Here is a 23,346-nt window from a genome sequence, read left to right as displayed (position 1 = left end):
AAAAGTGTGGCTGCTTGAGTTTAAATCCTAGTGTTGCCACTTACTAGCTATGTGACCCTGGGCAAGTTACTGAACTGTGTCCTAATTTTCCAGACTAAAATGGGAGTATAATAGCACCTACCTCATGAAGTTGTTGTCAAGGTTAAGTTAGATAATATATATAAAGTTGAGTCTGGCGCTTAGTAACACAATACATGTTAGTATTAATGTTGTGGTAAGAAGTTAGTAATTCTTAAGCAAAGTAGTATACATAAACTGGATATGGAGGCAACTAAGTAGCTAAGATAATTAAAATTGGGGATTGAGGAGAGGATGGGCAGAGGACTTTATTATTAGCTTTTTTCTTATTTTGATTTTAATTTTCTTAAATTTTCTTAAAAATGTGTGCTTTGTTATGAGGAGAGTTTATTGAACATCTAAGTATGATCTTGATGCTTTGATAGGCTACAAAGTAATGGGGAATATAAAATAAGGCATTGCAAAATGACAAAAGATTAACTGTAGGCCTTCAGATAGATCCCTCACAGTAGACAAAAGTGAGCTTGTTAAAATTTTGTTAAAAATTAAAAACCCATGGCAAAACTCTTTTCCTTTAGAGAGTATCCTAAGGTTATGTTAGGATAGTTAGGATTTGTTAGTTAAGGCATCTTGATACAGTGTGCTTTTTAACAGAACCTCTTACAACCACATAATCCAAAAAGCATTTCAATATCAGGGTTATGTGAAGTGCTCTTTCACAGCATCATCTAACTCTAGTATTATTTTGTAATTAGATTCTAGTACAGATAGGTAATTTAAAATTGAATATCAAATACTTTAAACTTTGGAGTTTGAAAAATTGATTCAAGGTGATATTGTATTTATAAAATATACAAATAAAATTTTCATCCAGTATAATAATTTTCCAGTGGTAGGATAATATCTTCTATTAAAATATCCTTAAGGGGCGCCTGGGTGGCTCAGTTGGTTGGGCGACTGCCTTCGGCTCAGGTCATGATCCTGGAGTCCCGGGATCGAGTCCCGCATTGGGCTCCCTGCTCAGCGAGGAGCCTGCTTCTCCCTCTGACCCTCCCCCCTCTCATGTGCTCTCTCATTCTCTCTCAAATAAATAAATAAAATCTTAAAAAAAAAAAAAAAAAAAAGAACTACACAGGCAGCTAATTTGAAAGTGTGAAACTTCAGCTTTCAGTAAAGGAGATATTGCAAAGAACTTAATTTTCTGAGTTATAAAGGGATATTATTTTTTGCTTTTGTTTTAATTGGTGAAAATTTGTCATATGATTATTGCATTTTCTAGGGTTAATAAGCACTAAATTAGAATCTTTGGTAAATCACAATATTATAATGTCTTAAGCTTGTCTTTCTGATTATCAATGATTATTATTGAGGAGATGGAGATAAGGGGGATAAGTGTACCTGAAGTATGGGTTGTTTTTTTTTTTTTCATATATGTTAAATAGGTTATATTTTTAAAAATCAGTTTTTTTTTTTAAGATTTTTTATTTATTTGAGAGAGAGAGAGAGTGAGAGAGAGAGAGAGCCCAAGAGGGGGTAGGGTTAGAGGGAGAAGCAGACTCCCCACTGAGTGGGAGCCCGATGTGGGACTCGATCCCGGGACTCCGGGATCATGACCTGAGCCGAAGGCAGTCGCTTAACCAACTGAACCACCCAGGCACCCTAAAAATCAGTTCTTTAATACTAGGAAAAATCAAGTGAAAAATAGTAACTACTGATTGAGATGTTACTGTACTGTACCCTTGTCAAATTTTTTAAAAAGATTTTATTTGAGAGAGTGCATGCATGAAGTGGGGAGGTGCAGAGGGAGAGGGAAAAGCAGACTCCCCGCTGAGCAGGGAACCCAATGTGGGGAGGCTCCATCCCAGGACGCTGAGATCATGACCTGAGCCGAAGGCAGATAATAAACTGAGCCACCCCGGCACCCCTCCCTTCTCAATTTTTTAAAAATAAGTTTCTGTATTACCAACATTTGTTAACTTACGAAGGATTTAATGAGGGATGAGCAAAACTATCCCTATTTTCATGAAAAACGAAAAAAATAAACCCTTCTGTGAGCTAAAGAGAGAAGTTGCTTGCTGTGTTAGAATCCTTGAATTACAGGGGCACCTGGGTGGCTCAGATGGTTAAGCGTCTGCCTTCGGCTCAGGTCATGATCCCAGAGTCCTGGGATCGAGTCCCGCATCGGGCTCCCTGCTCCTTGGGAGCCTGCTTCTCCCTCTGCTTCTCTCTCTCTCTGTCTCTCATGAATAAATAAATAAAAAATCTTAAAAAAAAAAAAAAAGAATCCTTGAATTACAAACCCTTTTAAAACTTACTTGGGAAAAAGGGAAGTTACTGATTTACATAACCCTAACTTAGGATGGCAGGGATGCTTTTGGGCTCAAGGATACCTGGAACTTGAGCCGAGAATGTCACCAAGACTCTGTTTTCTATCTAGTCTCATCTCTGCATTTCAGCTCTATTTTCTCCTAAGGTAGAGCAGCTTCTTTCTTCTCTATAGTGGTGACATGGATGCTGACTTTTTTTTTCCCCATATATCTCAAATTTTAACTAACCATTAGAGAGGGACTGCATGTCTTGCCTTATTCCATGGTGGGAAGTGGCACTGCGTTTTCCTTATTTAGGTTGTTTCCACTCTTATGACCATGAAATAGGGCCTCTAATTTGCTAAGATCTCTTGGTTGGACTTGGGGGGAGAACGGTTTCCTTAAAGAAGGAACGCTAGCAGGCAAAATTATTTCTGTCCTCTATATTCTTAAGTGAAAGAACTGTTTATTTGCTTTGTTTTGTCATCTAGTTTTTTACATGCTTTAAGAGATGTTGTAATTACATTGAACTCATTCTTAATGCCAAATGTTCTAGTAGAGTTACTGAATAGCGTTCTGTATGAATAATCTGGACCAGGAGTTGGGAAACTCTGTAAAGGCCACGTAGTAAATATTTTCAAGTTTGTGGGCCATATAGTCTCTGTAGCAATTACTTAGCCCTGTGGTGGTTGTATGAGAGCAGCCAAAGACAATATGGAAATGATTGGGTGTGCCGTGTTCCTATAAAACTTTATATGTAAAACCAGGTAGTGAGCCAGATTTGACCTGTGGGTTGTATTTGTCAGCCCCTTATTGGGACAATACAAAGAAACTCCAAGAAATTTATATTAAAATATATGTTTCAGTGCATGGAATCCCATTAGTCACTGATATTCAATAACTTTATCAGAACTGGATTTGTGTGGGAGATGGGTTGGGTGAACTAAGAATATGTGTGTGTGTGTGTGTGTGTGTATTAGAATCTTATGGAGAACTTTGTTAGAATACATCTATTTCCATGCACACCTCTTAAAGTTTCTAATTTAGTATGTGGATTTGTGGTATGTATATTTTGAAGAAGTTCCAGAGATGATTCTTATAAAACTCTCTCATATTTTGTTCTCCATTCATTGATACATACTTGATATGTGGGAAAAGTTTTACTACAGGAGGAGGAAGGAAGCTGATTTGACATTTAATGTATGAAACATTGTACTGTATGCTTTTCATGTTATCTCTTTGGTTTGATAACAATAATGGTAATTGCTAACATTTATCAAATTATGACTATGAGCTAGTCACTATCCTGAACAGTTTTGCATATATATTCATTCATTTAATTCTCACACTTTTTTATACCTATTTTACAAATGAGGAAATGGAGGCATAGAGAAAGTTACTTGTTGGTAAGTGGCAGAACTGAATTAGAATCCAGGTTTAAACTGCTTGAACTCAATTGCTCCTTTTTTATAGTGCAGCGCAATGTGAAAGTGATAATACAGTCATGAAGTTGATTGACTATTATTTGCCAGGCACTGGTTAGCAATGATTGCAAATGCCCTCATTTACTTTTTAAAAAATTCTTGAAGTTTTTTTTAATAGGCTCTATTTTTTAGATCAGTTTTGAGTTCACAGCAAAACTGAGCAGAAAGTATAAAGATTTCCCATATACTTGTTGTCCCCCACACCTGCACCACCTTCCCCTGCATCAGAGTTACATTTGTTATGAACCTACATTGACACATCATTATCACCCAAAGTTCATACATTACATTAGGGTTCACTTTTGGTATATATTCTTTGGGTTTTGACAAATGTATAATGACATATATCCATTGTTACAGTAGTATACAGAATAGTTTCACTGCCCTAAAAATCCTCTGTGCTCCATCTATATTCATCCCTCCCTCCTTGTAACTCTGGCAACTACTGATCTTTTTACTGTTTCCATAGTTTTGCCTTTACCATAATGTCATGTAATTGGAATCATATAGTATGTAGCCTTTTCAGATTGGCTTCTTAGTAATATGCATTTAAGTTTCCTCCATGTTTTTTCATGACTCAACAGCTCATCTTTTTAATGCTGAATAATGTTCCATTGTGTGGGTGCACCATAGTTTAGTTATTCATTCACCTACTGAAGGACATTTTGAAGTTATTTCAGTATTCTGCTCATTTACTTTTTACAGTTCTGCAAAGCAGATATTGAACTGTTTACAGATTAGGACGCAGAGTCAGAGGGGTGAAGTAATTTATTCGGGTTCACGTCATTAGTAGTTGGCAGCTTATATTAACCTAAACTCTCTCTCTGACTCCAAACCCGTAATCCTCATATATATTCTGCCATATAATTTAATAGGTCAAAACACAAATTATTTTTGACTATATAATTGAAAAGCTCTGTCAGAATCCCACATCGGGCTCCCTTCTTGGCGGGGAGTCTGCCTTTCCCTCTGACCCTCTCCCCTCTCATGCTCTCTCTCTCTCAAATAAATCTGATTGCAGAAAGTTCTGTTGGACAACACTGATCTGGATGGCTTTTTATGTATGCCTTTTAAAAATATTTTCTACTGCATAACTTTTTTTGTTAAGGCATATTTTATTTATGATAAATTGTGCAAATTTAACATTTTTAAGTTGATAATTTTTAAGTTAAACTTTTTATTTTGGGATAGTTTAGATTCACATGCAGTTGTAAGAAAAAGTACAAAGAGATCTTGTGTACCCTTTACACAGGATCCCCCAGTGGTAACACCTTGCAAAATTATAGTATAATATCACAACCAGGAGATTGATAGTGAATCAGTAAAGATATGGAACATTTCATACCACAGAGATCCTTCGTATTGCCCTTGTATACCATGCTAATCTGTTATCCATTTCTATGGTTTTCTAATTTTAAGAATGTTATTTAAATGGAATCATAGTGGTATGTAACCTTATGGGATTGGCTTTTTTTCAATCAGCATAATTCTCTGGAGATTCGTCTGGTTGTAGCAGTCAGTCATTAGTTTGTTCCTTTTTATTACTGGGTAGTATATGGATGTACTACAGTTTGCTTAACCATTTACCTATTAAAGGATATCTGGATTGTTTCCAGTTTTGGTTATTATAAATGAAGCTTCTTTAACCATTTGTGTACAGGTAAAGTAAAAATAAGTTCTCATGGGGCACCTGGGTGGTCCAATCAGTTAAGTGTCTGACTCTGGATTTCAGCTCAGGTCGTGATCTTGGGGTTTTGAGATTGAGCCCCAATTGGGCTCTGCCCTGGGCATGGAGTCTGCTTAAGATTCTCTCCCTCTCCCTCTGCCCCTCCTCCCCATGCACATGTTCTGTCTCTAAAATAATAAATAAATCTTAAGAAAAAAGATTTCATTTCTCTGGAATAAATACCCAGGAGCGCAATTACTGGGTTATATGGTAGTTGTATGTCAGTGTTTTCAAGAAACTGTCAAGCTGTTTCCAGAGTGGTTGTACATTTTACATTTCAGTCAGCAGTGTATGAGTAATCTGATCTCTGCATTTTCACCAGCATTTGGTATTGATACTTTCTGATTTTAGCCCATTTGAATAGTAGATGATGATAAGTCATTGTGGTATTAATTTGTATTTCCCTAATGGCTAATGATACTATGTTTTCATGTGCTTATTTGCCATCTTTATATCCTTTTGGGTGAAATGTCTCTTTGTATTAGTTTGCTAGAGCATAGAAATACCACACACAAGGTGGCTTAAGTAATGGAAATTTATTTTTTCATTGTTCTGGAAGATGGAAGTCTAAGATCAAGGTATTAGCCAGTTTGGTTTCTTTTGAGGTCCCACTCTTTGGCTTATAAATGGCTGCCCTCTTGCTGTGTCCTCACATGGTTTTTTTTTTTTCTGTGCTCACAGTGCCCCTGGTATCTGTGTCCAGATATCCTTTTCCTTTAAGGACACCAGTCAGATTGGACTGGGACTCACCCTGGCGACCTCATTTAAACTTAATTCCCCCTTTAAAGGGCTTAGTTCCCAATACAGTAACATTCTGAGGTACTGGCATCTTGGCTTCAACAAATGGATTTTGGGGGACATAGTTCAGCCCATAACAATGCCTTTTGCCACTTTTTTTCAATTGATTTTTTATTTTACTGTTGAGTTTTTAATATATCCTAGACACTAGTTCTTTGTCTTGGCTTGCGGATATTTTCTCCCAGTCTGTCAGCTTGTCTTTTCAGCCTCAGTAGGATCTTTCTCATGGCATAAGTTTAAAGTTTGATGAGGTCCAGTTTATAAGTTTTTACCTTTATGGGCTGTATTTTTTTTTTAAGATTATTTATTTATTTGAAAGAGAGAGAGAGAGAGAGAGAGAGCACATGAGAGGGGGGAGGGTCAGAGGGAGAAGCAGACTCCCTGCCGAGCAGGGAGCCCGATGCGGGACTCGATCCCGGGACTCCAAGATCGTGACCTGAGCCGAAGGCAGTCGCCCAACCAACTGAGCCACCCAGGCGCCCCTATGGGCTGTATTTTTTTAATTCTTAAGATTCTCCTTCCCTAGCCATAGATCTCAAAGATTTTCTTTTTCTTTTTTACAGTTATAGTTTCACAGGTAACACTAAAGTTCAGGATCAGTTATTTTTTGCATAAAGTGTGAGAATTAGGTTGAGGTTTTTTGTGTTTTGGGCTTTTTGTGGCCTGTAAATGTCTAGCTGCTTCAGTACCATTTGTTGAAAAGCTTATCTTTCCGCCATTGAATTGTTTTTACATTGTTGTCAGAGATCAGTTGAGCATATTTGTGTGTGCTTATTTCTGGGTTCTGTGTTCTGCTTCATTGATCTATGTGTCTGTCCCTCAGCCAATAGTATACCATCTTGATTACTGTAGCTATATAATAGGTCTTGAAAATGAGTACCTGCTTTCTTTATTCATTTTTTAAAAAATTATTTAACTACTTTATTTGCCTTCCCATATAAATTTTAAATTAATCTTGTCTATATCTACAAAAAATCTTGCTAGGATTTTGATAGGAATTGCATTAAGCTTATATATCAGTATGGGGAGAATTGACATCTTTACCATATTAAGTCTTCCAATCCATGAATATGGTATGTCTGTCTGTTTTTTTAGATCTTCTTTGATTTCTTTCATCAGTGTTTTGTGGTTTTCAACGTAAAAGTACTGTATATGTTTGGTTACACTAATTTCTCTTCTCTCAGGCTGACTTACGGCATCTCTCCAGCAGTTCTCACACTCCTCCACCATCAGTTTTTGGCTTTATCAGATTATATCTACTAACGATCATTTCTCCCATCCTAAAAAAAAAAAAAAATCCCAAAATCAAACCATACTTTCTTTGATCCCACTTACCTTCTGTCTTCTGCCCTATTTCTTTGCTCTTCTTTATAGCAAAACTCCTCAGAAGAGTTACTTATATTTGCTGTTCCCAGTTCCTTTCCTTCCCAAATTTTCTTTAATCAATCCAGCCTGGCATGTGCCCCACCTTGTCAAAGTAAAGCAGCATCTAGATTGCTAAATCCAGTGGTCAGCATGTGGTCCTTAGCCTTCTTGAGTTTTCATCAGCATCAATAGAGTTGATTTCTCCTGGATAAATTTTCTTTGCTTCAGGGAAATGCAGATTAAAACAAGGTGTAATTTGGTACCCATCATATTTCCTCAAGGTAAATCTAAATATAGTGAAAGGAAAACTCAGACATTACTAGTGAGAGTTTAAGTTGGTACTACCACCTTAGAAAGCAATTTAATGGTAGGGAAGTTGGAGATACTAAAATCTTTTTATCCAAAAGTTCTATTACTAGGTGCTTACCCTAGAGAAACTTTTACAGGTGAGATCTGTATAAGATTGTTCATTGTAGTATGGTTTATAGTAGCAAAAAGTCTCAGTAGGAAACTGGATATGGTTTATTCATATAACAGTGTACCATCTAGGAGTTGCATTGAACTACATGTATCAGCACAGAAAAATCTCAGAAACATAATGTTAAGTGAAAAATACTAGGTAAGAAAGAATAAGTAATTTATGATATACTTTTGTATAACAGGATATTAAGTGGGACTTTTTTTTGTGTCATCTAAGCATTTTTCCTGGAGCTCAAAGCTGAGGACAGTAGCTGACAAAGGATCCCTGCGGTGTAAACAGAGATGCTGAACTTGCTGGGAAATGGCCATGATTTGTCCTGGAACTGTGTTACCTCCAGCTTATACAAAATAAAGGGAGACTTAATTGAGAGGAAGGGCTCTTTGAAGGGTTATTAATCCAAAAGGGAATGCTGTAGTGTTTGTATTGTCCTCTATGCAGGTTGCAAACAATTTCTTTGAAAGACTGGGGGACTTTTCAGGAGGGAAAATGTGTCTATGGCTGGATGCCTGCTGGGATGCTGTCTTAGTGGAGTGTTAGAGAATTCATGGAGAAGTGTGATTTGGGTCCCTTGCAGTTATTGAAGGCCCAGAGACTGGGGGCCGCTGCTGCTTTCCTGGGGAAGCATAAAGGTAAGGGATACATAAAATAGTCCTATAGTGGAAAAGCCAGAAGAGAGGGCTTCCTCTGTTTGTGTAGTGATGTTGAGTTGTTTCCTTTGGACCAGGTGAACACTTTAGAGGCTAGTTAGGCTAGAGCCATCATGAAAGAAACTTACCAAAAGATAGTTACCTGCTTGGTATAAGCAACTCCAGTAGCATAAGAGCTGAGGAGGAGTTTTTAGAAGTGAGCTGGAGAACGCCTCTTCTACAGCAGAGGATGTTACAGAGATTCTGTCAAAGAAAACCAGAGCTGGACAGTAGTTAAAGTGGTAAAAATTAATTTCATTCAGGAACTATTGCAATAGGGGGAGAAGCAGCCCCTAAGAACAGAACTGGGCTCAGTTCTGAATATAGCAAGTACAATTGGGGATTTATAGCCAATAAGCAGAATGAGGGGGGTCAGTGGATGGAAATACTAAGAGGAGACATCAAGGATAGGGGGATTCTTGCTGAACTGACTTAATAGGACTTTTGCTGAAAGCAGGTCAGGATGATCAGAAATCAGGGATGGGAATTTCTCTCTGAGCTGCTAAAGCTGGACTGTGCAGTCCCAGTAAGGATATGGGAGGACAAGGTTGAGGCCTAGTTGAGAAGAGACTTCAGAGGACTCTCACCAAAGTTTGGTCAAGGAGAGAGTTATTGTTTATCTCCATGGGGTGAATTTCAGAATTCTCAAAATGCTCCACAGAAGAGAGCCACATTATCACCAATGATTGAGGGTATTTGATAGCCAAGAGAAAACTACAGTCAGCACCAGCTTATATAATATGAACTTGCCTCTTTACTTCTCATTTTTCTATCTTTATTCCTGTCCTGTGGTAGGCAGAATGATGGGCCCCCAAAGATCAAATCTTAATCCCTGGAACCTATGTTACATTATTAATGGAAAAGAGTCTTTGCAGAGATAATTAAATTAAGAGTGTTGAGATGGGGAGGTTATCTTGGATAGCCAGGTGGACTCTAATTACAATCATATGTATCCTTATAAAAGGGAGGCAGAGGGAGATTTGAACACACATGCACACAGAAGGTTATATGAAGCAGACTGGAGAGATTTGGAGATGTGGGCCTGGAATATTGGAGTGATATTGCCACAAGCCAAGGAATGCTGGAAGCTACCAGAGCTGGAAGAGGCAAAGAATGGCTTCTGCCCTAGTACTTCCTGAGGGAGTGTGGCCCTGCTGACACCTTCTGATACTGATGTTTGATTTTGGACTTCTGACCTCCAGAACTATAAGATGATATATTTGTGTTGTTTTAAGCCACTAAGTTTGTGGTAACTTATTATAGCTGTAATGGGAAACTAATACACCATCACGCAGTACTGTAATTATTTGTTTGCAGAGCATTGGGAACACAGAAAACTGGATTGTTGACTCGTCCTGAGGGAAACGAGGAAGGCTGTGGTGACATTTGAATTGTGAATTGAAGGATTTGTAAAAGTTTGCCAGATCTGAGATGGGGTGTGCCTTCTAAGTGGAATAGCTAACATGAGTGAAAGGACCCTGAGGTTTTTAATATACAAGACTTCTTGGGATGGCTGTTATACATAAACATTTAGGATGCTTAGAAGGAAATGGTGGATACTAAAGCTGGAAAAAGTAAGTTGGGGCCAGTTCATGCAATTTTGCGTGATTACTGAAATGTTACCGCTTTACTCTGTTTAGGATTATAAGGATTTTAAGCAGGGGAGTGATTGGAAGAGCAAGGTGGATAGACCATTTGAGAAGATATTTTAGAGGCAAGACAAAAAAGAAGTGATGGATTTGTTTTGAGAAAAGAAGTAGTAAGACTCGAGGGGCGCCTGGGTGGCTCAGTTGGTTAAGCGACTGCCTTCGGCTCAGGTCATGATCCTGGAGTCCCTGGATCGAGTCCTGCATCGGGCTCCCTGCTCGACGGGGAGCCTGCTTCTCCCTCTGACCCTCCCCCTCTCATGCTCGCTCTCTCTCATTCTCTCTGTCTCAAATAAATAAATAAAATCTTTAAAAAAAAAAAAAAGAAGTAGTAAGACTCAATAGCTAATTAATTGCACCTGAAATTTTGGGGCCTTGAATGCGATTTAGTGTGAACATTTTGCTAGTTAGAAATGCCTTTTAATAAATTATACAGGAAGGTGGAAGAATATATTGTGGAGATGGTGAGGAGGAAAAACATCAGATTATCTTTTAAAATTGTATATCTAATCTGTAATTTCCTTGCTCAGAACTCCCTGATTAACTATTGCCTACTGAACTGGATGCCTAATAAATGCCTTTATTCTCAATTGAAGATGGGATTTTTGCATTTCTTCTTTTAGGATTTTCAGTGTTTATTTGACATCATATTTGCAATTTGGTAATTAAATTTAAAACTTACTGTACATGTGCACTTGACTCATACATTTAAAAAACAAAACTTAGAGTGCTTCAAAGGTACTTCCTCAGATTTGCCACATATGGGACATTTTATGTCTGCCCTAGCTTTTGGGTGCCAAGTTGGTAATGTGGCCAGCACTTGAGCTTGGGCTGCTGGTTAAGAAGAGTTGGCTGTATGTGAAGGTCAGGAAGCAGAGAAGTAGAGAGAGACTTCCATAAGATTTTCAGGCCAAGTAGGAGATAATAGTAAAAGAAGGCTTTTCAGAATCCTATAGTTGGAGGATAAAATTGAGAGTTAATCTCAAGTGAAATATGAAATTGGACATATTTTATAGTGAAAGGGTGTGGTGGTCGGCTTGGTATTTATATCCAAGTACAATGTTACTCATTCTCTGGAATGTATTTGAATACTATTTAACAACTTTATATATAATGGAGAAACAATAAAGGCATTGCCTTTTTAAAGTGGAAAAAAAAAGGTAAGGAAATAAGGATGTACTGTCATCATTTTTTCCCCAATATTGCATTTGATGTTTTTGCCAATGTCATATGCCATGGAAGTGAAAGACCACATTTACTTGGAGGAGTAAATGTTTGGAATACTTGTATTCTTAGGCTACTCAAAGAAATCATCAAAAAACAAATTAATATTTTTAACCATGTGTCCAGATACAAGATAAATTTGAACATTAGCAGTACTCCTGTATACTAGTTATTACATTAAAGGTCTTGAGATGTGGAGGTTATCCTGGATATCAAGCTCCAAAATACAATGAAAATGCTTTAGGTAGCTCTCCATTGCATACTCTTTACCAAAATAATTCTCAGAGTTGTATGCTCAGATTAGGCTAGGTTTTTCTGGAGTAGTCACGCTAAAGTCTTAGTGGCTTACATGTCAGTGTGCAGTACACATGCATTGTGGGTCGGATAGTGGCTGCTTTGGGACTTGGACTGATTACTCTCTGGAATATTGCCATTTTCCATGGTAGAGGGAAAGAGAATGAGGAATTGCATACTGGCTCTTAAAACCTGTTCGCTGAAAGCAACATGTCTGTTTTATTCATATTATATTAGTTAAAAAAAAAAAAGTCACTTGGACTCACTTAACTTTCAAGGGGCCATGGTGTATAATCCTGCTATGTGCTTGGGAAGAGAACTGGAAATATTTAATGGGTAGCACTAATGATTGCAGTAGCATTTAAATGTAAAAGTCAAGACCAAAAAGCCCAAGAAAAAGATTGTATGTGAGTATAAAAAGTATAATTCTTGAAATATATTGAAAGGATAAATAACTCAAAAAATACAACAGAAGTGTTTAGATCAGTATGAAAAAGGTTAATATCTAATCTTCTCAATATGTGAAAATCTGATTCAAATCTATTAAACAAATTTCAGGCCTCAAATAGAATAAAATGGCCAAAGGATAAGAACAGGCAATTCTCAAAAGATGACATAGAATAGGAAACTATATTAAGGGTTAAAATATCAAGTATTTTTTTTAAAGATTTTATTTATTTGAGAGAGTGAAAGAGCAGGTGCATGAGCAGGGGTGGGAGGGTGGGGGGGGTGGGGGGGTTCCTGGAGAGAGTGGGAGGGGCAGAGGCAGAGGGACAAGCAGACTCCCCACTGAGCAAGAAGCCTGACATGGGGCTCCATTCCAGGACCCAATCATGACCCGAGCCTAAGGCAGATGCTTAACCGACTGAGCCATCCAGGCACCCAGTATTAAATAATACATCAAGTATTATTTACTTTATTTAAATTAGGGGAAGAATTCAATGCAAATAAGAGTAGTTCTAGCGAATTTATGGAGAAATGGTTAATTATACGATGCTGGTGGGATTATAAGTATAATCCTTTTGCAAAACAATTTACATATTGTATCAAGAACCATAAAAATACTCATTCTCTTTAAGAATCCTCTTTAGGAAGTTTATTCCAGTTAAAAAGAAGAAATATTAAATGAGTTAAAGGTAGTATTTTTTAGTAGTGGGGAAAATCCATCCATTTGTTTTGTAATTTCCTTTAAGGGAACCAAATACTATGCCAGGCTGTGTTTGTGCTAAGCACTGAGAGTGCATCAATGATTTAAGATAGGCTTCTTGACTTGTCATAGCTTATGTTCAGTGGTGAAGAGATTGTTAGAAGACGAAGAATGGAATGCCTAAGAAATAACATCTGAGTTTAGTTAGGAAATGTAAGAATAACCTAAATTTTCAGTGATTGGGAAATGTTTAATTAAATATTTTGCAGTGGTTCAAAGCATTACTTACAAAAACTACCTATAATGGTATGAAGAAATGTAAAATGGAAGAATATAAAATGAGTACTATGATTACAGACTACATGAAGATATTTGGACGAATAAAGATTGTTATAGCAGTGTTCAAAGAAATTGTAAAAATTAGGTTAAATTAGAAAACAACACTTTCTCCTAAAAACACATAACTCTAGACCAATAATGAGAAAAAATCAGACAAATCCCAGTTGAGGGTCATTCTGCAAAATGCCTGACTACCTCTCTTCAAAAAACTGTCAAGGGGCTGTCTGAGAAATTGTTATAGCCAAGTGGAGCTTAGGAAGCCATGACAACTTAAAATGTGGTGTGATGTCATAGATGGGATCCTGGAACAGAAAAAGGATATTATGTAAAAGCTAAGGAAATGTGAATAAAGTATAGACTTCAGTTAATAATGTATCAGTATGAGTTCCTTAGTTCATTAATTGCAACAAATATGTGGTACTAATGTGCGGTGCTAATGTTGGATCTTAATGCTAGAGGAAACGGTGTGCAGAATATGAGAACTCTGCATTGTTTTTGTAAATCTTACATTATCCTAAATAAAAATCCTGAAAATAAAGTTTATTTTTAAGGAGATAGGAGAGAGAGAAAAATGTACATATAGGCATTTGTTCATCAAATGCCTTGTGGAAAGAAAAAAATGTATGCCAAATTTATGCATATTGTTACAAATATCTGTATATGCGTGGATTAATCCTAGAAGGAAATGAAGTGGAAACCAGTTTTTAAAGAAGCTAAAAGGTGATGATGAACATTTTCCTACTCTAAAATTTGTTAGAAGCTAGCAAGATTAATTTGATAGTTTGGATTGAGGCAGTGGTGGTATTACTCCAGTATGAGAACCTGTGAGTCAGGTTGGACTCTATTAGAAGCAGCAATCATGTAGTGTTAGGCAGGGATCTGGAACTGCAGCTGAATATATAATATATGGGACCTGTTGCTTACTGAAAAAATTGATTCTTAATCTTTCCATTTTATAATCAAATCATTTTTGTCTAACTTCCCTTAAAGAGAGAGCATCAAAAAAAAGTTAGAAAGCATTATGGCTTGAGTGTAGTGCCATCTGCTGGCAGTATTAACTAAATACACTTTTTAAATCCTTTTATAATCATGTGATGGCTACTGCTTTTCCTTATTTATTGTTCCCTTGGTATTTGTTTTATGCTTATGCTGTCTTTTTGTTATATATAATTGATATTCCCTTTTAAAAAAATCCTTATGGTATACATAGAATCTAGTTCATCACTACCTCAGGTTTTAAGTTCTCACATTTGGCTTGTCAGTTTTAGTTGGGGCTTAAAAATAAGTCAAGTATGCATAGACCTTTTTTCCTTTCCTTTCTTCTTGTCAGTAACCCTTTATGGTGCTCTAATTTTATCTCATACATTTAACGGAATTAAATTTGAACGACTCAAAATTATATAATTAAGTACATTTAACTTCTCGATTCAGAGTCTGCCTTATTAGAGTGATACCTGACAGCAGACATTTACACAGTGCACATCATAAGCATATAGTTCATCCCTGCTGGCTTGCTAATTCTCTGTGTAGTGTGGGCTATGCACCAGAGATAGGCAGGTAACATGTGCCTTGTGGGTAACATGTTTGTGTGCTAGAATGTTGTTAAATTGATTTCTCCCTCTTTTTGGAGGGAGGGTTTGGGAATGCATTTATTTAATTAACTTGGAATTGTGGTGTCTTTTTCATCTCTTTTGCATGTGCATGTGTGCTCTCTCTCTCTGGCAATTATATTTTGCCCCCGTTGAATTATCTTCATATCCTTTTCCCATTTTGTCAAATGTGATGTTATTCATGCTTTTCTCAGAGCTTTGTTTTGTTTTGTTTTGCTTACATTAGGACTGTTATTGCCAGTATTCTTATATTTAAGTCTTTGGTCTGGCTGGAAGTTACCTCATATGTATGAAGAGCGAGGTGGGAATTAGGTAGGCTGGAGCCTGGTCCTGCCAGGAGATAGTCACATTTCTGGGAAGCCTGGGAAATTGACCTGCAATTTACCTTGTCCTGTAGTAAACATTGAAGAAAATCCTAGAGCCTTTTGAACAAGTTACTTAGACTTGGTATTTGGCCAGAGTTTCCAGAACAGTCAGGAGAGTCCAGGAGGGGCACACATTCCCCAAGAACAGGAAGATGCATCCTTCTCTCACGAGGAGAACCCTATCCTTTTCTCACATAGGCATCTGTATGTTCTTATGGGAGTGTGGCTGACCTGGGAAGCCTCCATTCATGCTGCCCTGAATTCTGTTTTGTGTGGCCCTGTTATTTTCAAACACATTTCAGTATCATCTGCCATTAAGGAAACTATATCTTTGGCTATATTTGTTAACATCTTTCCTGCAAGCATATCAGCCTTTATGTTGGAGATTGCTAAATTTTTTTTTTAATCCCAAATGGCTAGCCATTTGTCCATTTATACCATTTATTGAATAATACATCTTTCCCTCCTGATTCTAATTCTCATTCTTCAAGCTCTATTCCATTGCCCTGTTTATTACTGCGTTGCTCCTATTTTTGCGTATGTTTCCTTCCTAATATATTGTAGTCAGTGGTAGGGCATATCTCTTCCTTTACCCTTTTTTTTCCTGAATATTCCTGAATTTACTCTTCTTGCACATTTATTCTTTCAGAAATACTCTACCATTGAATCAGTTCTTAGAGAACCTTTTCTGCTAGAGCACTTATAAAACATCTGTATTCAGTTGCTAATTAATAAACATAATAAGCACTGGGCCATAGAGGATTCTTTGGTCAATGCTGCGTCCCTCTTTTTTAAAAATAAAAATAAATGTAAACTAAAGATTTAATAGGTCTAGCATTCTAAAAAAAAGTTAACTAGATTGCATACGGACACTTGGTAACTAGTTGATTGGTTATATTCCACTGGAGCATGCCTCCTTTCGGCCCCTAGCCGATGGGGATAAAAAATTATCGCTAGGGGCGCCTGGGTGGCTCAGTCGGTTAAGCGTCTGCCTTCAGCTCAGGTCATGATCCCAGGGTCCCGGGATCGAGCCCTGCATCAGGCTCCCTGCTCAGCAGGGAGCTGGCTTCTCTCTCTCCCTCTGCTGCTCTTGCCCTGCTTGTGCTCTTTTTCTCTGTCAAATAAATAAATAAAATCTTTAAAAATCAAAACAAAACAAAACCTTTGGCTGTTAACTAGGTATAACTTTAAGGATCTTCCTATGGCTGTACTTTCTTTACTCCAATATAGAAAATCATTGTGTGTTAGCCTTAGAAGGCATCTTGGAGGACTGGTGATCTAGTAGTTTTTGAACTTTTTTTTAAAAAAAGCAGCTGCATCTTTTTTTCAATTAATCTTATGCAAAACCTCAGTATCTAAAGATAGGATAAATCACACAGGCCTTTGTTTAAGAAGTAAATGAATTGAGAGTAGGGCTTAAGCCTTAGAGCTCTTGGACACCCTGTTGTTGGTCCTTGAGGCACCTCAGAGGAACTGTGTCCTTGTCTTATTTATCCTTCTCTTTTTACAAATAAGGGACCTGAATCCTGTAGTAGTGAATTGCCTCCCTGGGTATAACCTAGATAAGAAGGTGGCAGACTTTGAATTCAGTAGCCTCCCAGTCAAGGACTTTCTCTATTACACCAAGCTGCTTCTAATGGATTTACTGCTTTCTTAAAAGTTACAGTGATCTACATATGTATTTTTAAATTCATATTACTTTTCTTGGCAAGTATCAATTAAGTTGCTTCTTGGTTCCCATAAAAATCAAGGAAAAATTATACAATTTAAAATTATTAAATATTTATGTGTTGAAAATGTATCTGATATGTAATAGCAGATTTGTAATTAAAAGTTAATATTATCTGTACATTTATTGAAGATATACTTATTTACATGAATACAGTGTATTTCTTTGTTTTTTAAAATTTTTTATTGTTATGTTAATCATCATACATTACATCATTAGTTTTTGATGTAGTGTTCCATGATTCATTGTGCATAACACCCAGTGCTCCATGCAGAATGTGCCCTCTTTAATACCCATCACCAGGCTAACCTATCCTCCCACCCCCCACCCCTCTAGAACCCTCAGTTTGTTTTTCAGAGTCCATCGTCTTTCTTTATGTTTTTGAAATTAAAAAATTACAGTTGTTATTCCTAGGCCTAGTGATAGTGGTGATTATCTTAATAGAGAGTGTTGTCATTTGTCACAGTGATGGGGTACTATTTCTATAGATGAATCAGTTTCCAGTCTGTTTAAAAGTGAAAAAGATAATTCAAAATCCGTATTATAATTTTTTTTTTTTTTGGAAATGAAATAGGCTGGAGATTTGCTTTAACATCATTACTTCTGCCTTTTAGTGGGAATAACTTTACCTCTCTGGAATTACTGTAGGGATATATTAGAGCTATCTTTTAAAAATCAAGTTTCTGGGGCACCTGGGTGGCTCAGCCAGTTAAGCAGCTGCCTTTGGCTCAGGTCGTGATCCCGGGGTCCTGGGATCGAGCCCCACGTTGGGCTCCCTGCTCAGCGGGGAGCCTGCTTCTCCCTCTCACTGTCCTGTTTCCCTGCTTGTGCTCTCTATCTCTCTGTCAAATAAATAAAATCTTAAAAATAAATAAATAAATAAAAGTCAAGTTTCTTGGGGCGCCTGGATGGCTCAGTTGGTTAAGGGTCTGCCTTCAGCTCAGGTCAGGATTGATCCCCTATCAGGCTCCCTGCTCAGTGGGGAGCCTGCTTCTCCCTCTCCCTCTGCCTGCCTCTCCCCTTGCTTGTGTGCGAGCTCTCTCTGTCAAATGAATAAATAAAATCTTTTAAAAAAGTCTAGTTTCTTTTACCAAAAAGTAAAAACAAAAACTTTATAGATGGATAAAACAGATTTAATTTAAAAATGTAACTGGAAGAAAAAAGTCATTTCTAGAACATTTGGCAATGTCACTGAGGCAGTATGGTCTGTGGAGAAACTAAGAGTACAACTTAATCATTTTGTACAATGAGTGAGGTTTCTGGGGATAAAAATGGAATTAAAGTCACATGGAAACATTAGGATAGTAAGCCTTAAAAAGAGATTTATTTTGCATTTTATGAATATTTGTTTTTTTTGTCTGTAAAAGCAAAACGTTAGGCCTTAGTAAATAAGAATAGCAGTTTGCCCTAACAGATTTTCAAATTGAAATAGGTTTTAAAGTTACTACTTTTTAGATCTTACGTTGTCTTTGTTTAGGTTTTAACTTATTATTGGAAGGTTCTTCTAGTATGGGACTTAAGTTTCTTGCCTACTTTGTCCTTCCTCTCTGGATTGTAAAAGGCAAGTGAATGTATTTGGTGTATGTTTGCAATGCTGCTACGAGCCACAGTGGAGCCTGGTGCAAAAGGAAAAATCAACAATATTGATGCTATCTGTATTTAAAAGGTTGATGTTTGGGATTTTTTTTTTTTTTTTGCATTGGCTTTTTACTTTTTTTAAAGATTTTATTTATTTATTTGAAAGAGAGAGAGCTAGTGCATGAGCAGAGGGGAGGGACAGAGGGAGAGGGAGAGCCACGAGGTGGGGCTCCATCCCAGGACCCCAGGATCACAACCTGAGCCGAAGGCAATAGCTTAACCACCTGAGCCACCTAGGCATCCCTTGGCTTTGATTTTTAAAACAGAACCCATTAAGATATATTTTAAAAAATTCCAGTATAGTTAACATACAGTGTTACATTACTTTCAGGTGTCCAATATAGTGATTCAGCAATTCTCTATATTATTCAGTGTTCATCATGATAAGTGTACTCTTTAATCCCCTTTGTCTATTTCACCCATCTGGTAACTATCGGTTTTTCTCTGTAGTTAAGAGTCTGTTTTTCAGTTTGTCTCTTTTTCTTTGTTTTGTTTCTTAAATTGTACATATGAGTGAAATCATACGATATTTGTCTTTCTCTGACTGACTTATTTCACTTAGCATTATACCCTCTATCCATCCATGTTCCTGCAAATGGCAAGATTTCATTCTTTTTTTATGGCTGATATACCACATCTCCTTTATCCATTCACCTATTGGTGGACACTTGGGCAGTTTCTATCTTGATTACTGAATTTTTTGGCAACCTCTTAAACTTTGTATTGGCCTTACCGTGTCCTGGCCTGAGGTTGCAGTACACCATATAGTGCTTTATGTGTAGCAGGCCAAACATGCTTAGTTTTCTGTTGTCATATAAAGGAAAAATAATTGTATCTTAGTGCTGTGTTATATTGAGGGAGCTGACCATGCGTAACAAATTTTGTATTTTAAATAGAAAATTACAGCATACGAGCTTTGAGTGGATGTAATATTCTGTAAAAGTTTAAAATTAAGAGTGTTGACCTTTTTAGAACTATTTAAGTGGATTTACATTTTATCAGAGCTGCCCCATTGTTCCTTACTCACCTAATGGTAGATGTTTAACAAGCCCTCAGCATAAAGGAGTATAAGGAAAGATAGTATCTGAAAATAATAGAAGAATAATCTCCATTGGTTTGTTTCTTTACCACCTTAGAGTTTATTTGGCATGTGATGAAGGTTTTAAAGTAGAGTGCTAGGTGTTAAAGTAGAGTTTAGAGTGTTGGGGTGCCTGGGTGGCTCAGTTGGTTAAGCAACTGCCTTCAGCTCAGGTCATGATCTCGGGGTCCTGGGATTGAGCCCCGCATTGGGCTCCCTGCTTGGCAGGAAGCCTGCTTCTCCCTCTCCCACTCCCCCTGCTTGTGTTCCCTCTCTCGCTCTCTCTGTCAAATAAATAAATAAAATCTTTAAAAAAAAAAAAAAAAAGTGTTGTTGAATCACTGTGTTGTATACCTGAAACTAATGTAATATTGCATGTCAGTTGTACTCAAAATATATTTTAAAATAAAAAACAGAGTGTTAAAGGTAGGGGTTATGCTGGAATAAAAAAAATTGGTCTGAGAGAATGAGAGTTGATGAAGTAAGAGTTCTATGGAGCTAAAGATATATTTGTTTCAGATTTGCCACTAATTTCTAGTCTCACAGCTTTTCTGTTTTGAGAGTGTGCACAAGGGGGTAGATCTATTGAACATGCTTTTTCTCTGAAGAGTACAGTCTTCAGAATAAGGTAAAACTTAATTTCAATAGTGAACATTCTTCAAACAGTGCAAAAATGGTAGTAAAATATTGAAACGTTTTCTGTACCTCTCTTCTGAACTTTTGCCTTTGTGTGATTTACTCTTTAACAGGAAATCAAACCCCAAAGCCATTATAACCATGGATATGGTGAACCTCTTGGACGGAAAACTCATATTGATGATTACAGCACATGGGACATAGTCAAGGCTACACAGTAAGTTTTTTGTTGTAGTTGTTTTCTTCTTTGACATCTGTATTTCAAGTGAAATATGAGCACATGCATTTATTTCTCTTTATTGGTAATTCTTTATTTGGTGAGACATTGTTCTCATACTTTAGCTCTTTGTACAGATTTTTTTTTTTAATATTTTATTTATTTGACAGAGAGAGCACAAGCAGAGGGAGAGAGAGGGAGAAGCAGGCTCCCTGCTGAGCAAGGAGCCCATGTGGGACTCGAAGGCAGCCGCTTAACCGACTGAGCCACCCAGGCATCCTGCTCTTTGTACAGATTTAACATAGCTGATTAAAGTCTTTCTCTAGTCAGTCCAATGTCTGGGATTCCTCAGGGACAGTTTTCTATTAATTGCTCCCCCGCAATGGGTTATACTTTCTTGTTCCTTTGCATGTCTTGTAATTTTTTTTATTGAAAACCGGACTATTCAAATTCTATGAGGTGATAGTTTTTTTTAAAAAGATTTTATTTATTTGAGAGAGAGCAAGAGAGGGAGAGAGAGCACTGAGGGAGAAGGAGAATGGGAAGCAGACTCTCCACTGAGCAGGGAGCCCAATGCAGGGCTTGATCCCAGGACCCTGAGATCATAACCTGAGCTAAAGGCAGATGCTTAACCGACTGAGCCACCCAGGCGCCCCTGAGGTGATAGTTTTTATATCAAATTCTCCTGGGGTTTGTTGTTATTTATACCATTTCTAAACTAATTCTGTAAAGTCTGTATTTTTGTCATGGTGTGGCCACTGAAGCCTCTGCTCAGTTAGGTAGTGGTCAGTAAATAACTGAACAGAAACTTCTTAAATCCCTAGAACCAGTAGGCCTGATCTTTGTTGAGGAACTGTGTGTGTGTGTGTGGAATTGTGTGTGTGTGTGTGTTAGGACACTTAGCACTCTGCCAGGCAGCTTACTAGAGGCTTAGCTTTCGCTTTTTGCTTGCCCAGAACCTCAAGGTCAATTAGACCTGAGAGCTTCGGGCCTTCCTCGGTCTTTGTTGAACATGTGCACACGACCTTAAGCTTGTGTATGGCCTTCTAGACTTCCAGGGATATGTCTGAGCTTTTCAAAGCCCCTATGGATATCTTATTCCTCAGCTTTTGCTTTTAAGCTTTTTGATTTGTCTCTTGTTGGACCCAACTGCCACCCATCCTCTTAAGCAGCTGTGATGTTAAAACATTTGACAAACAACCCCCAAGGTGAAGCTTTGAATGAGTTTAAGTGAGGTTCAATAGATGAACCTTTCGAGTGGACTCTTCCCTCTCTGGGAACCACCAGACAGGTCAAATAATGACTTCTCTTTTGGAATGAGGCTTTGAGAGAACTCTGGTTACTAGTTACTAGTGTAACCAAACCAATGTGAGTTCACTTCTTGGTGAGTCACAGATACACCAGGTGGAGTTGTTGCACAAGTAAACATTATTTGCAGCAAGTGAGGGGATCACGGGGAATAACTTGCAAAGCTGTGATTCCCTGAGCAAGTTTGGATGGGTTCCTTTTATGTAGGGTTATGATGAATGAATATTTTAAAAGGGATTCTTGTCATTGCATGTAGAGGTGGGTATAAGGTTGCACACTTGCCTTAAGGAAAAGGAAACATGCCTGTGCATACATTGTATGTTATGTAAATGAGGCTTGTGCTCCTCTTTGGGCGGAGATTTTAGTATTATAATGAATAAAGGTAGTTGTCAGTCATTCTAGAGGTTACTCCATAGTCCATCCATGCAGTCCGGGGCTTAGAATCGAACTGGTCTGGGTGGTGTGGGCCAGCTGGTGGTCTTGTCAGGGCAGTCGCTATCACTTGAGGGGGGTTTCGGTTTCCATTTGCCTGAGTTGAGATAGCTGGAAAGAAGAGCTTAAGGAAAAATGTGGGACAAAGGTCAGTCAGTTCAAGCAGGTGGGCAATAAGAGGTCAGGTCTTGGGGTCGAGCTGGTAACACTAGTACCAGGAATACAAACATTTTTTCAAGCAGAGAGGCTGGTACTATGATATGTTAAAGTACCACAAAGTTCTCTGTTCTTACTGAAATTCAGCTGTTTTTTTCACTTGAATGCTCCTTGGATTGCTGGACGCCTTTTGTTAATTCCCAGAGTTCTGAAAAAGTTGATTTTGACACTTTCTGGCAGTTTTTTCATTACTTTTGTGGAAGGACAAACTTTTGGAGGTCCTTACTTCACTGGTGGCCCTCTTACTTTCTTGAATGTTATGTATAGTCGAAAATCAGAGCACATCGTGCCACCTGTATTTAGCAAACAAATTGCGTTACATTCATCTTTCCTTTTGAGACTGCTCCTTTTGATAGCTCCTTTCACTCATTTGGGATTAATCTGTCTCACCCAAGTGCATCATTTCCATCAGCAAATAGACTCCAGTATCTTTGATCTTAAAAAAAAAATAACCACCTTTCTTTATACTTCACATACTCTTCTATTTTATTTCTTGAAAAGTATGCTGTCTCTAATTTCTACCTTTAAAAACACTTTTTTAAATTAAGAAACATTTCAATTCTACAGTATAGAGAAGACGATAACTGTCAGATTAAGCAGATG

General features: G+C 37.6%; 1 protein-coding gene across 2 annotated transcripts in view; it reads left to right on the top strand.

The window, feature by feature from the left end:
- The window catches only part of ZDHHC17 (zinc finger DHHC-type palmitoyltransferase 17), a 93,435-nt gene that overhangs the window by 5,052 nt on the left and 65,037 nt on the right, over positions 1–23,346 (top strand). For both annotated transcript variants that reach the window (XM_035002090.1, XM_035002089.1), the window contains exon 2: positions 20,684–20,787. In XM_035002090.1, the coding sequence (XP_034857981.1) occupies positions 20,684–20,787 (104 nt within the window). The remainder of the gene's footprint in view (positions 1–20,683; positions 20,788–23,346) is intronic.

Source organism: Mirounga leonina, unplaced genomic scaffold, assembly GCF_011800145.1.
Source record: "Mirounga leonina isolate KUSES-001 unplaced genomic scaffold, KU_Mleo_1.0 Mir_126, whole genome shotgun sequence".
Classification (NCBI taxonomy): domain Eukaryota; kingdom Metazoa; phylum Chordata; class Mammalia; order Carnivora; family Phocidae; genus Mirounga; species Mirounga leonina.
This window is presented reverse-complemented; position numbering and strand designations above follow the sequence as displayed.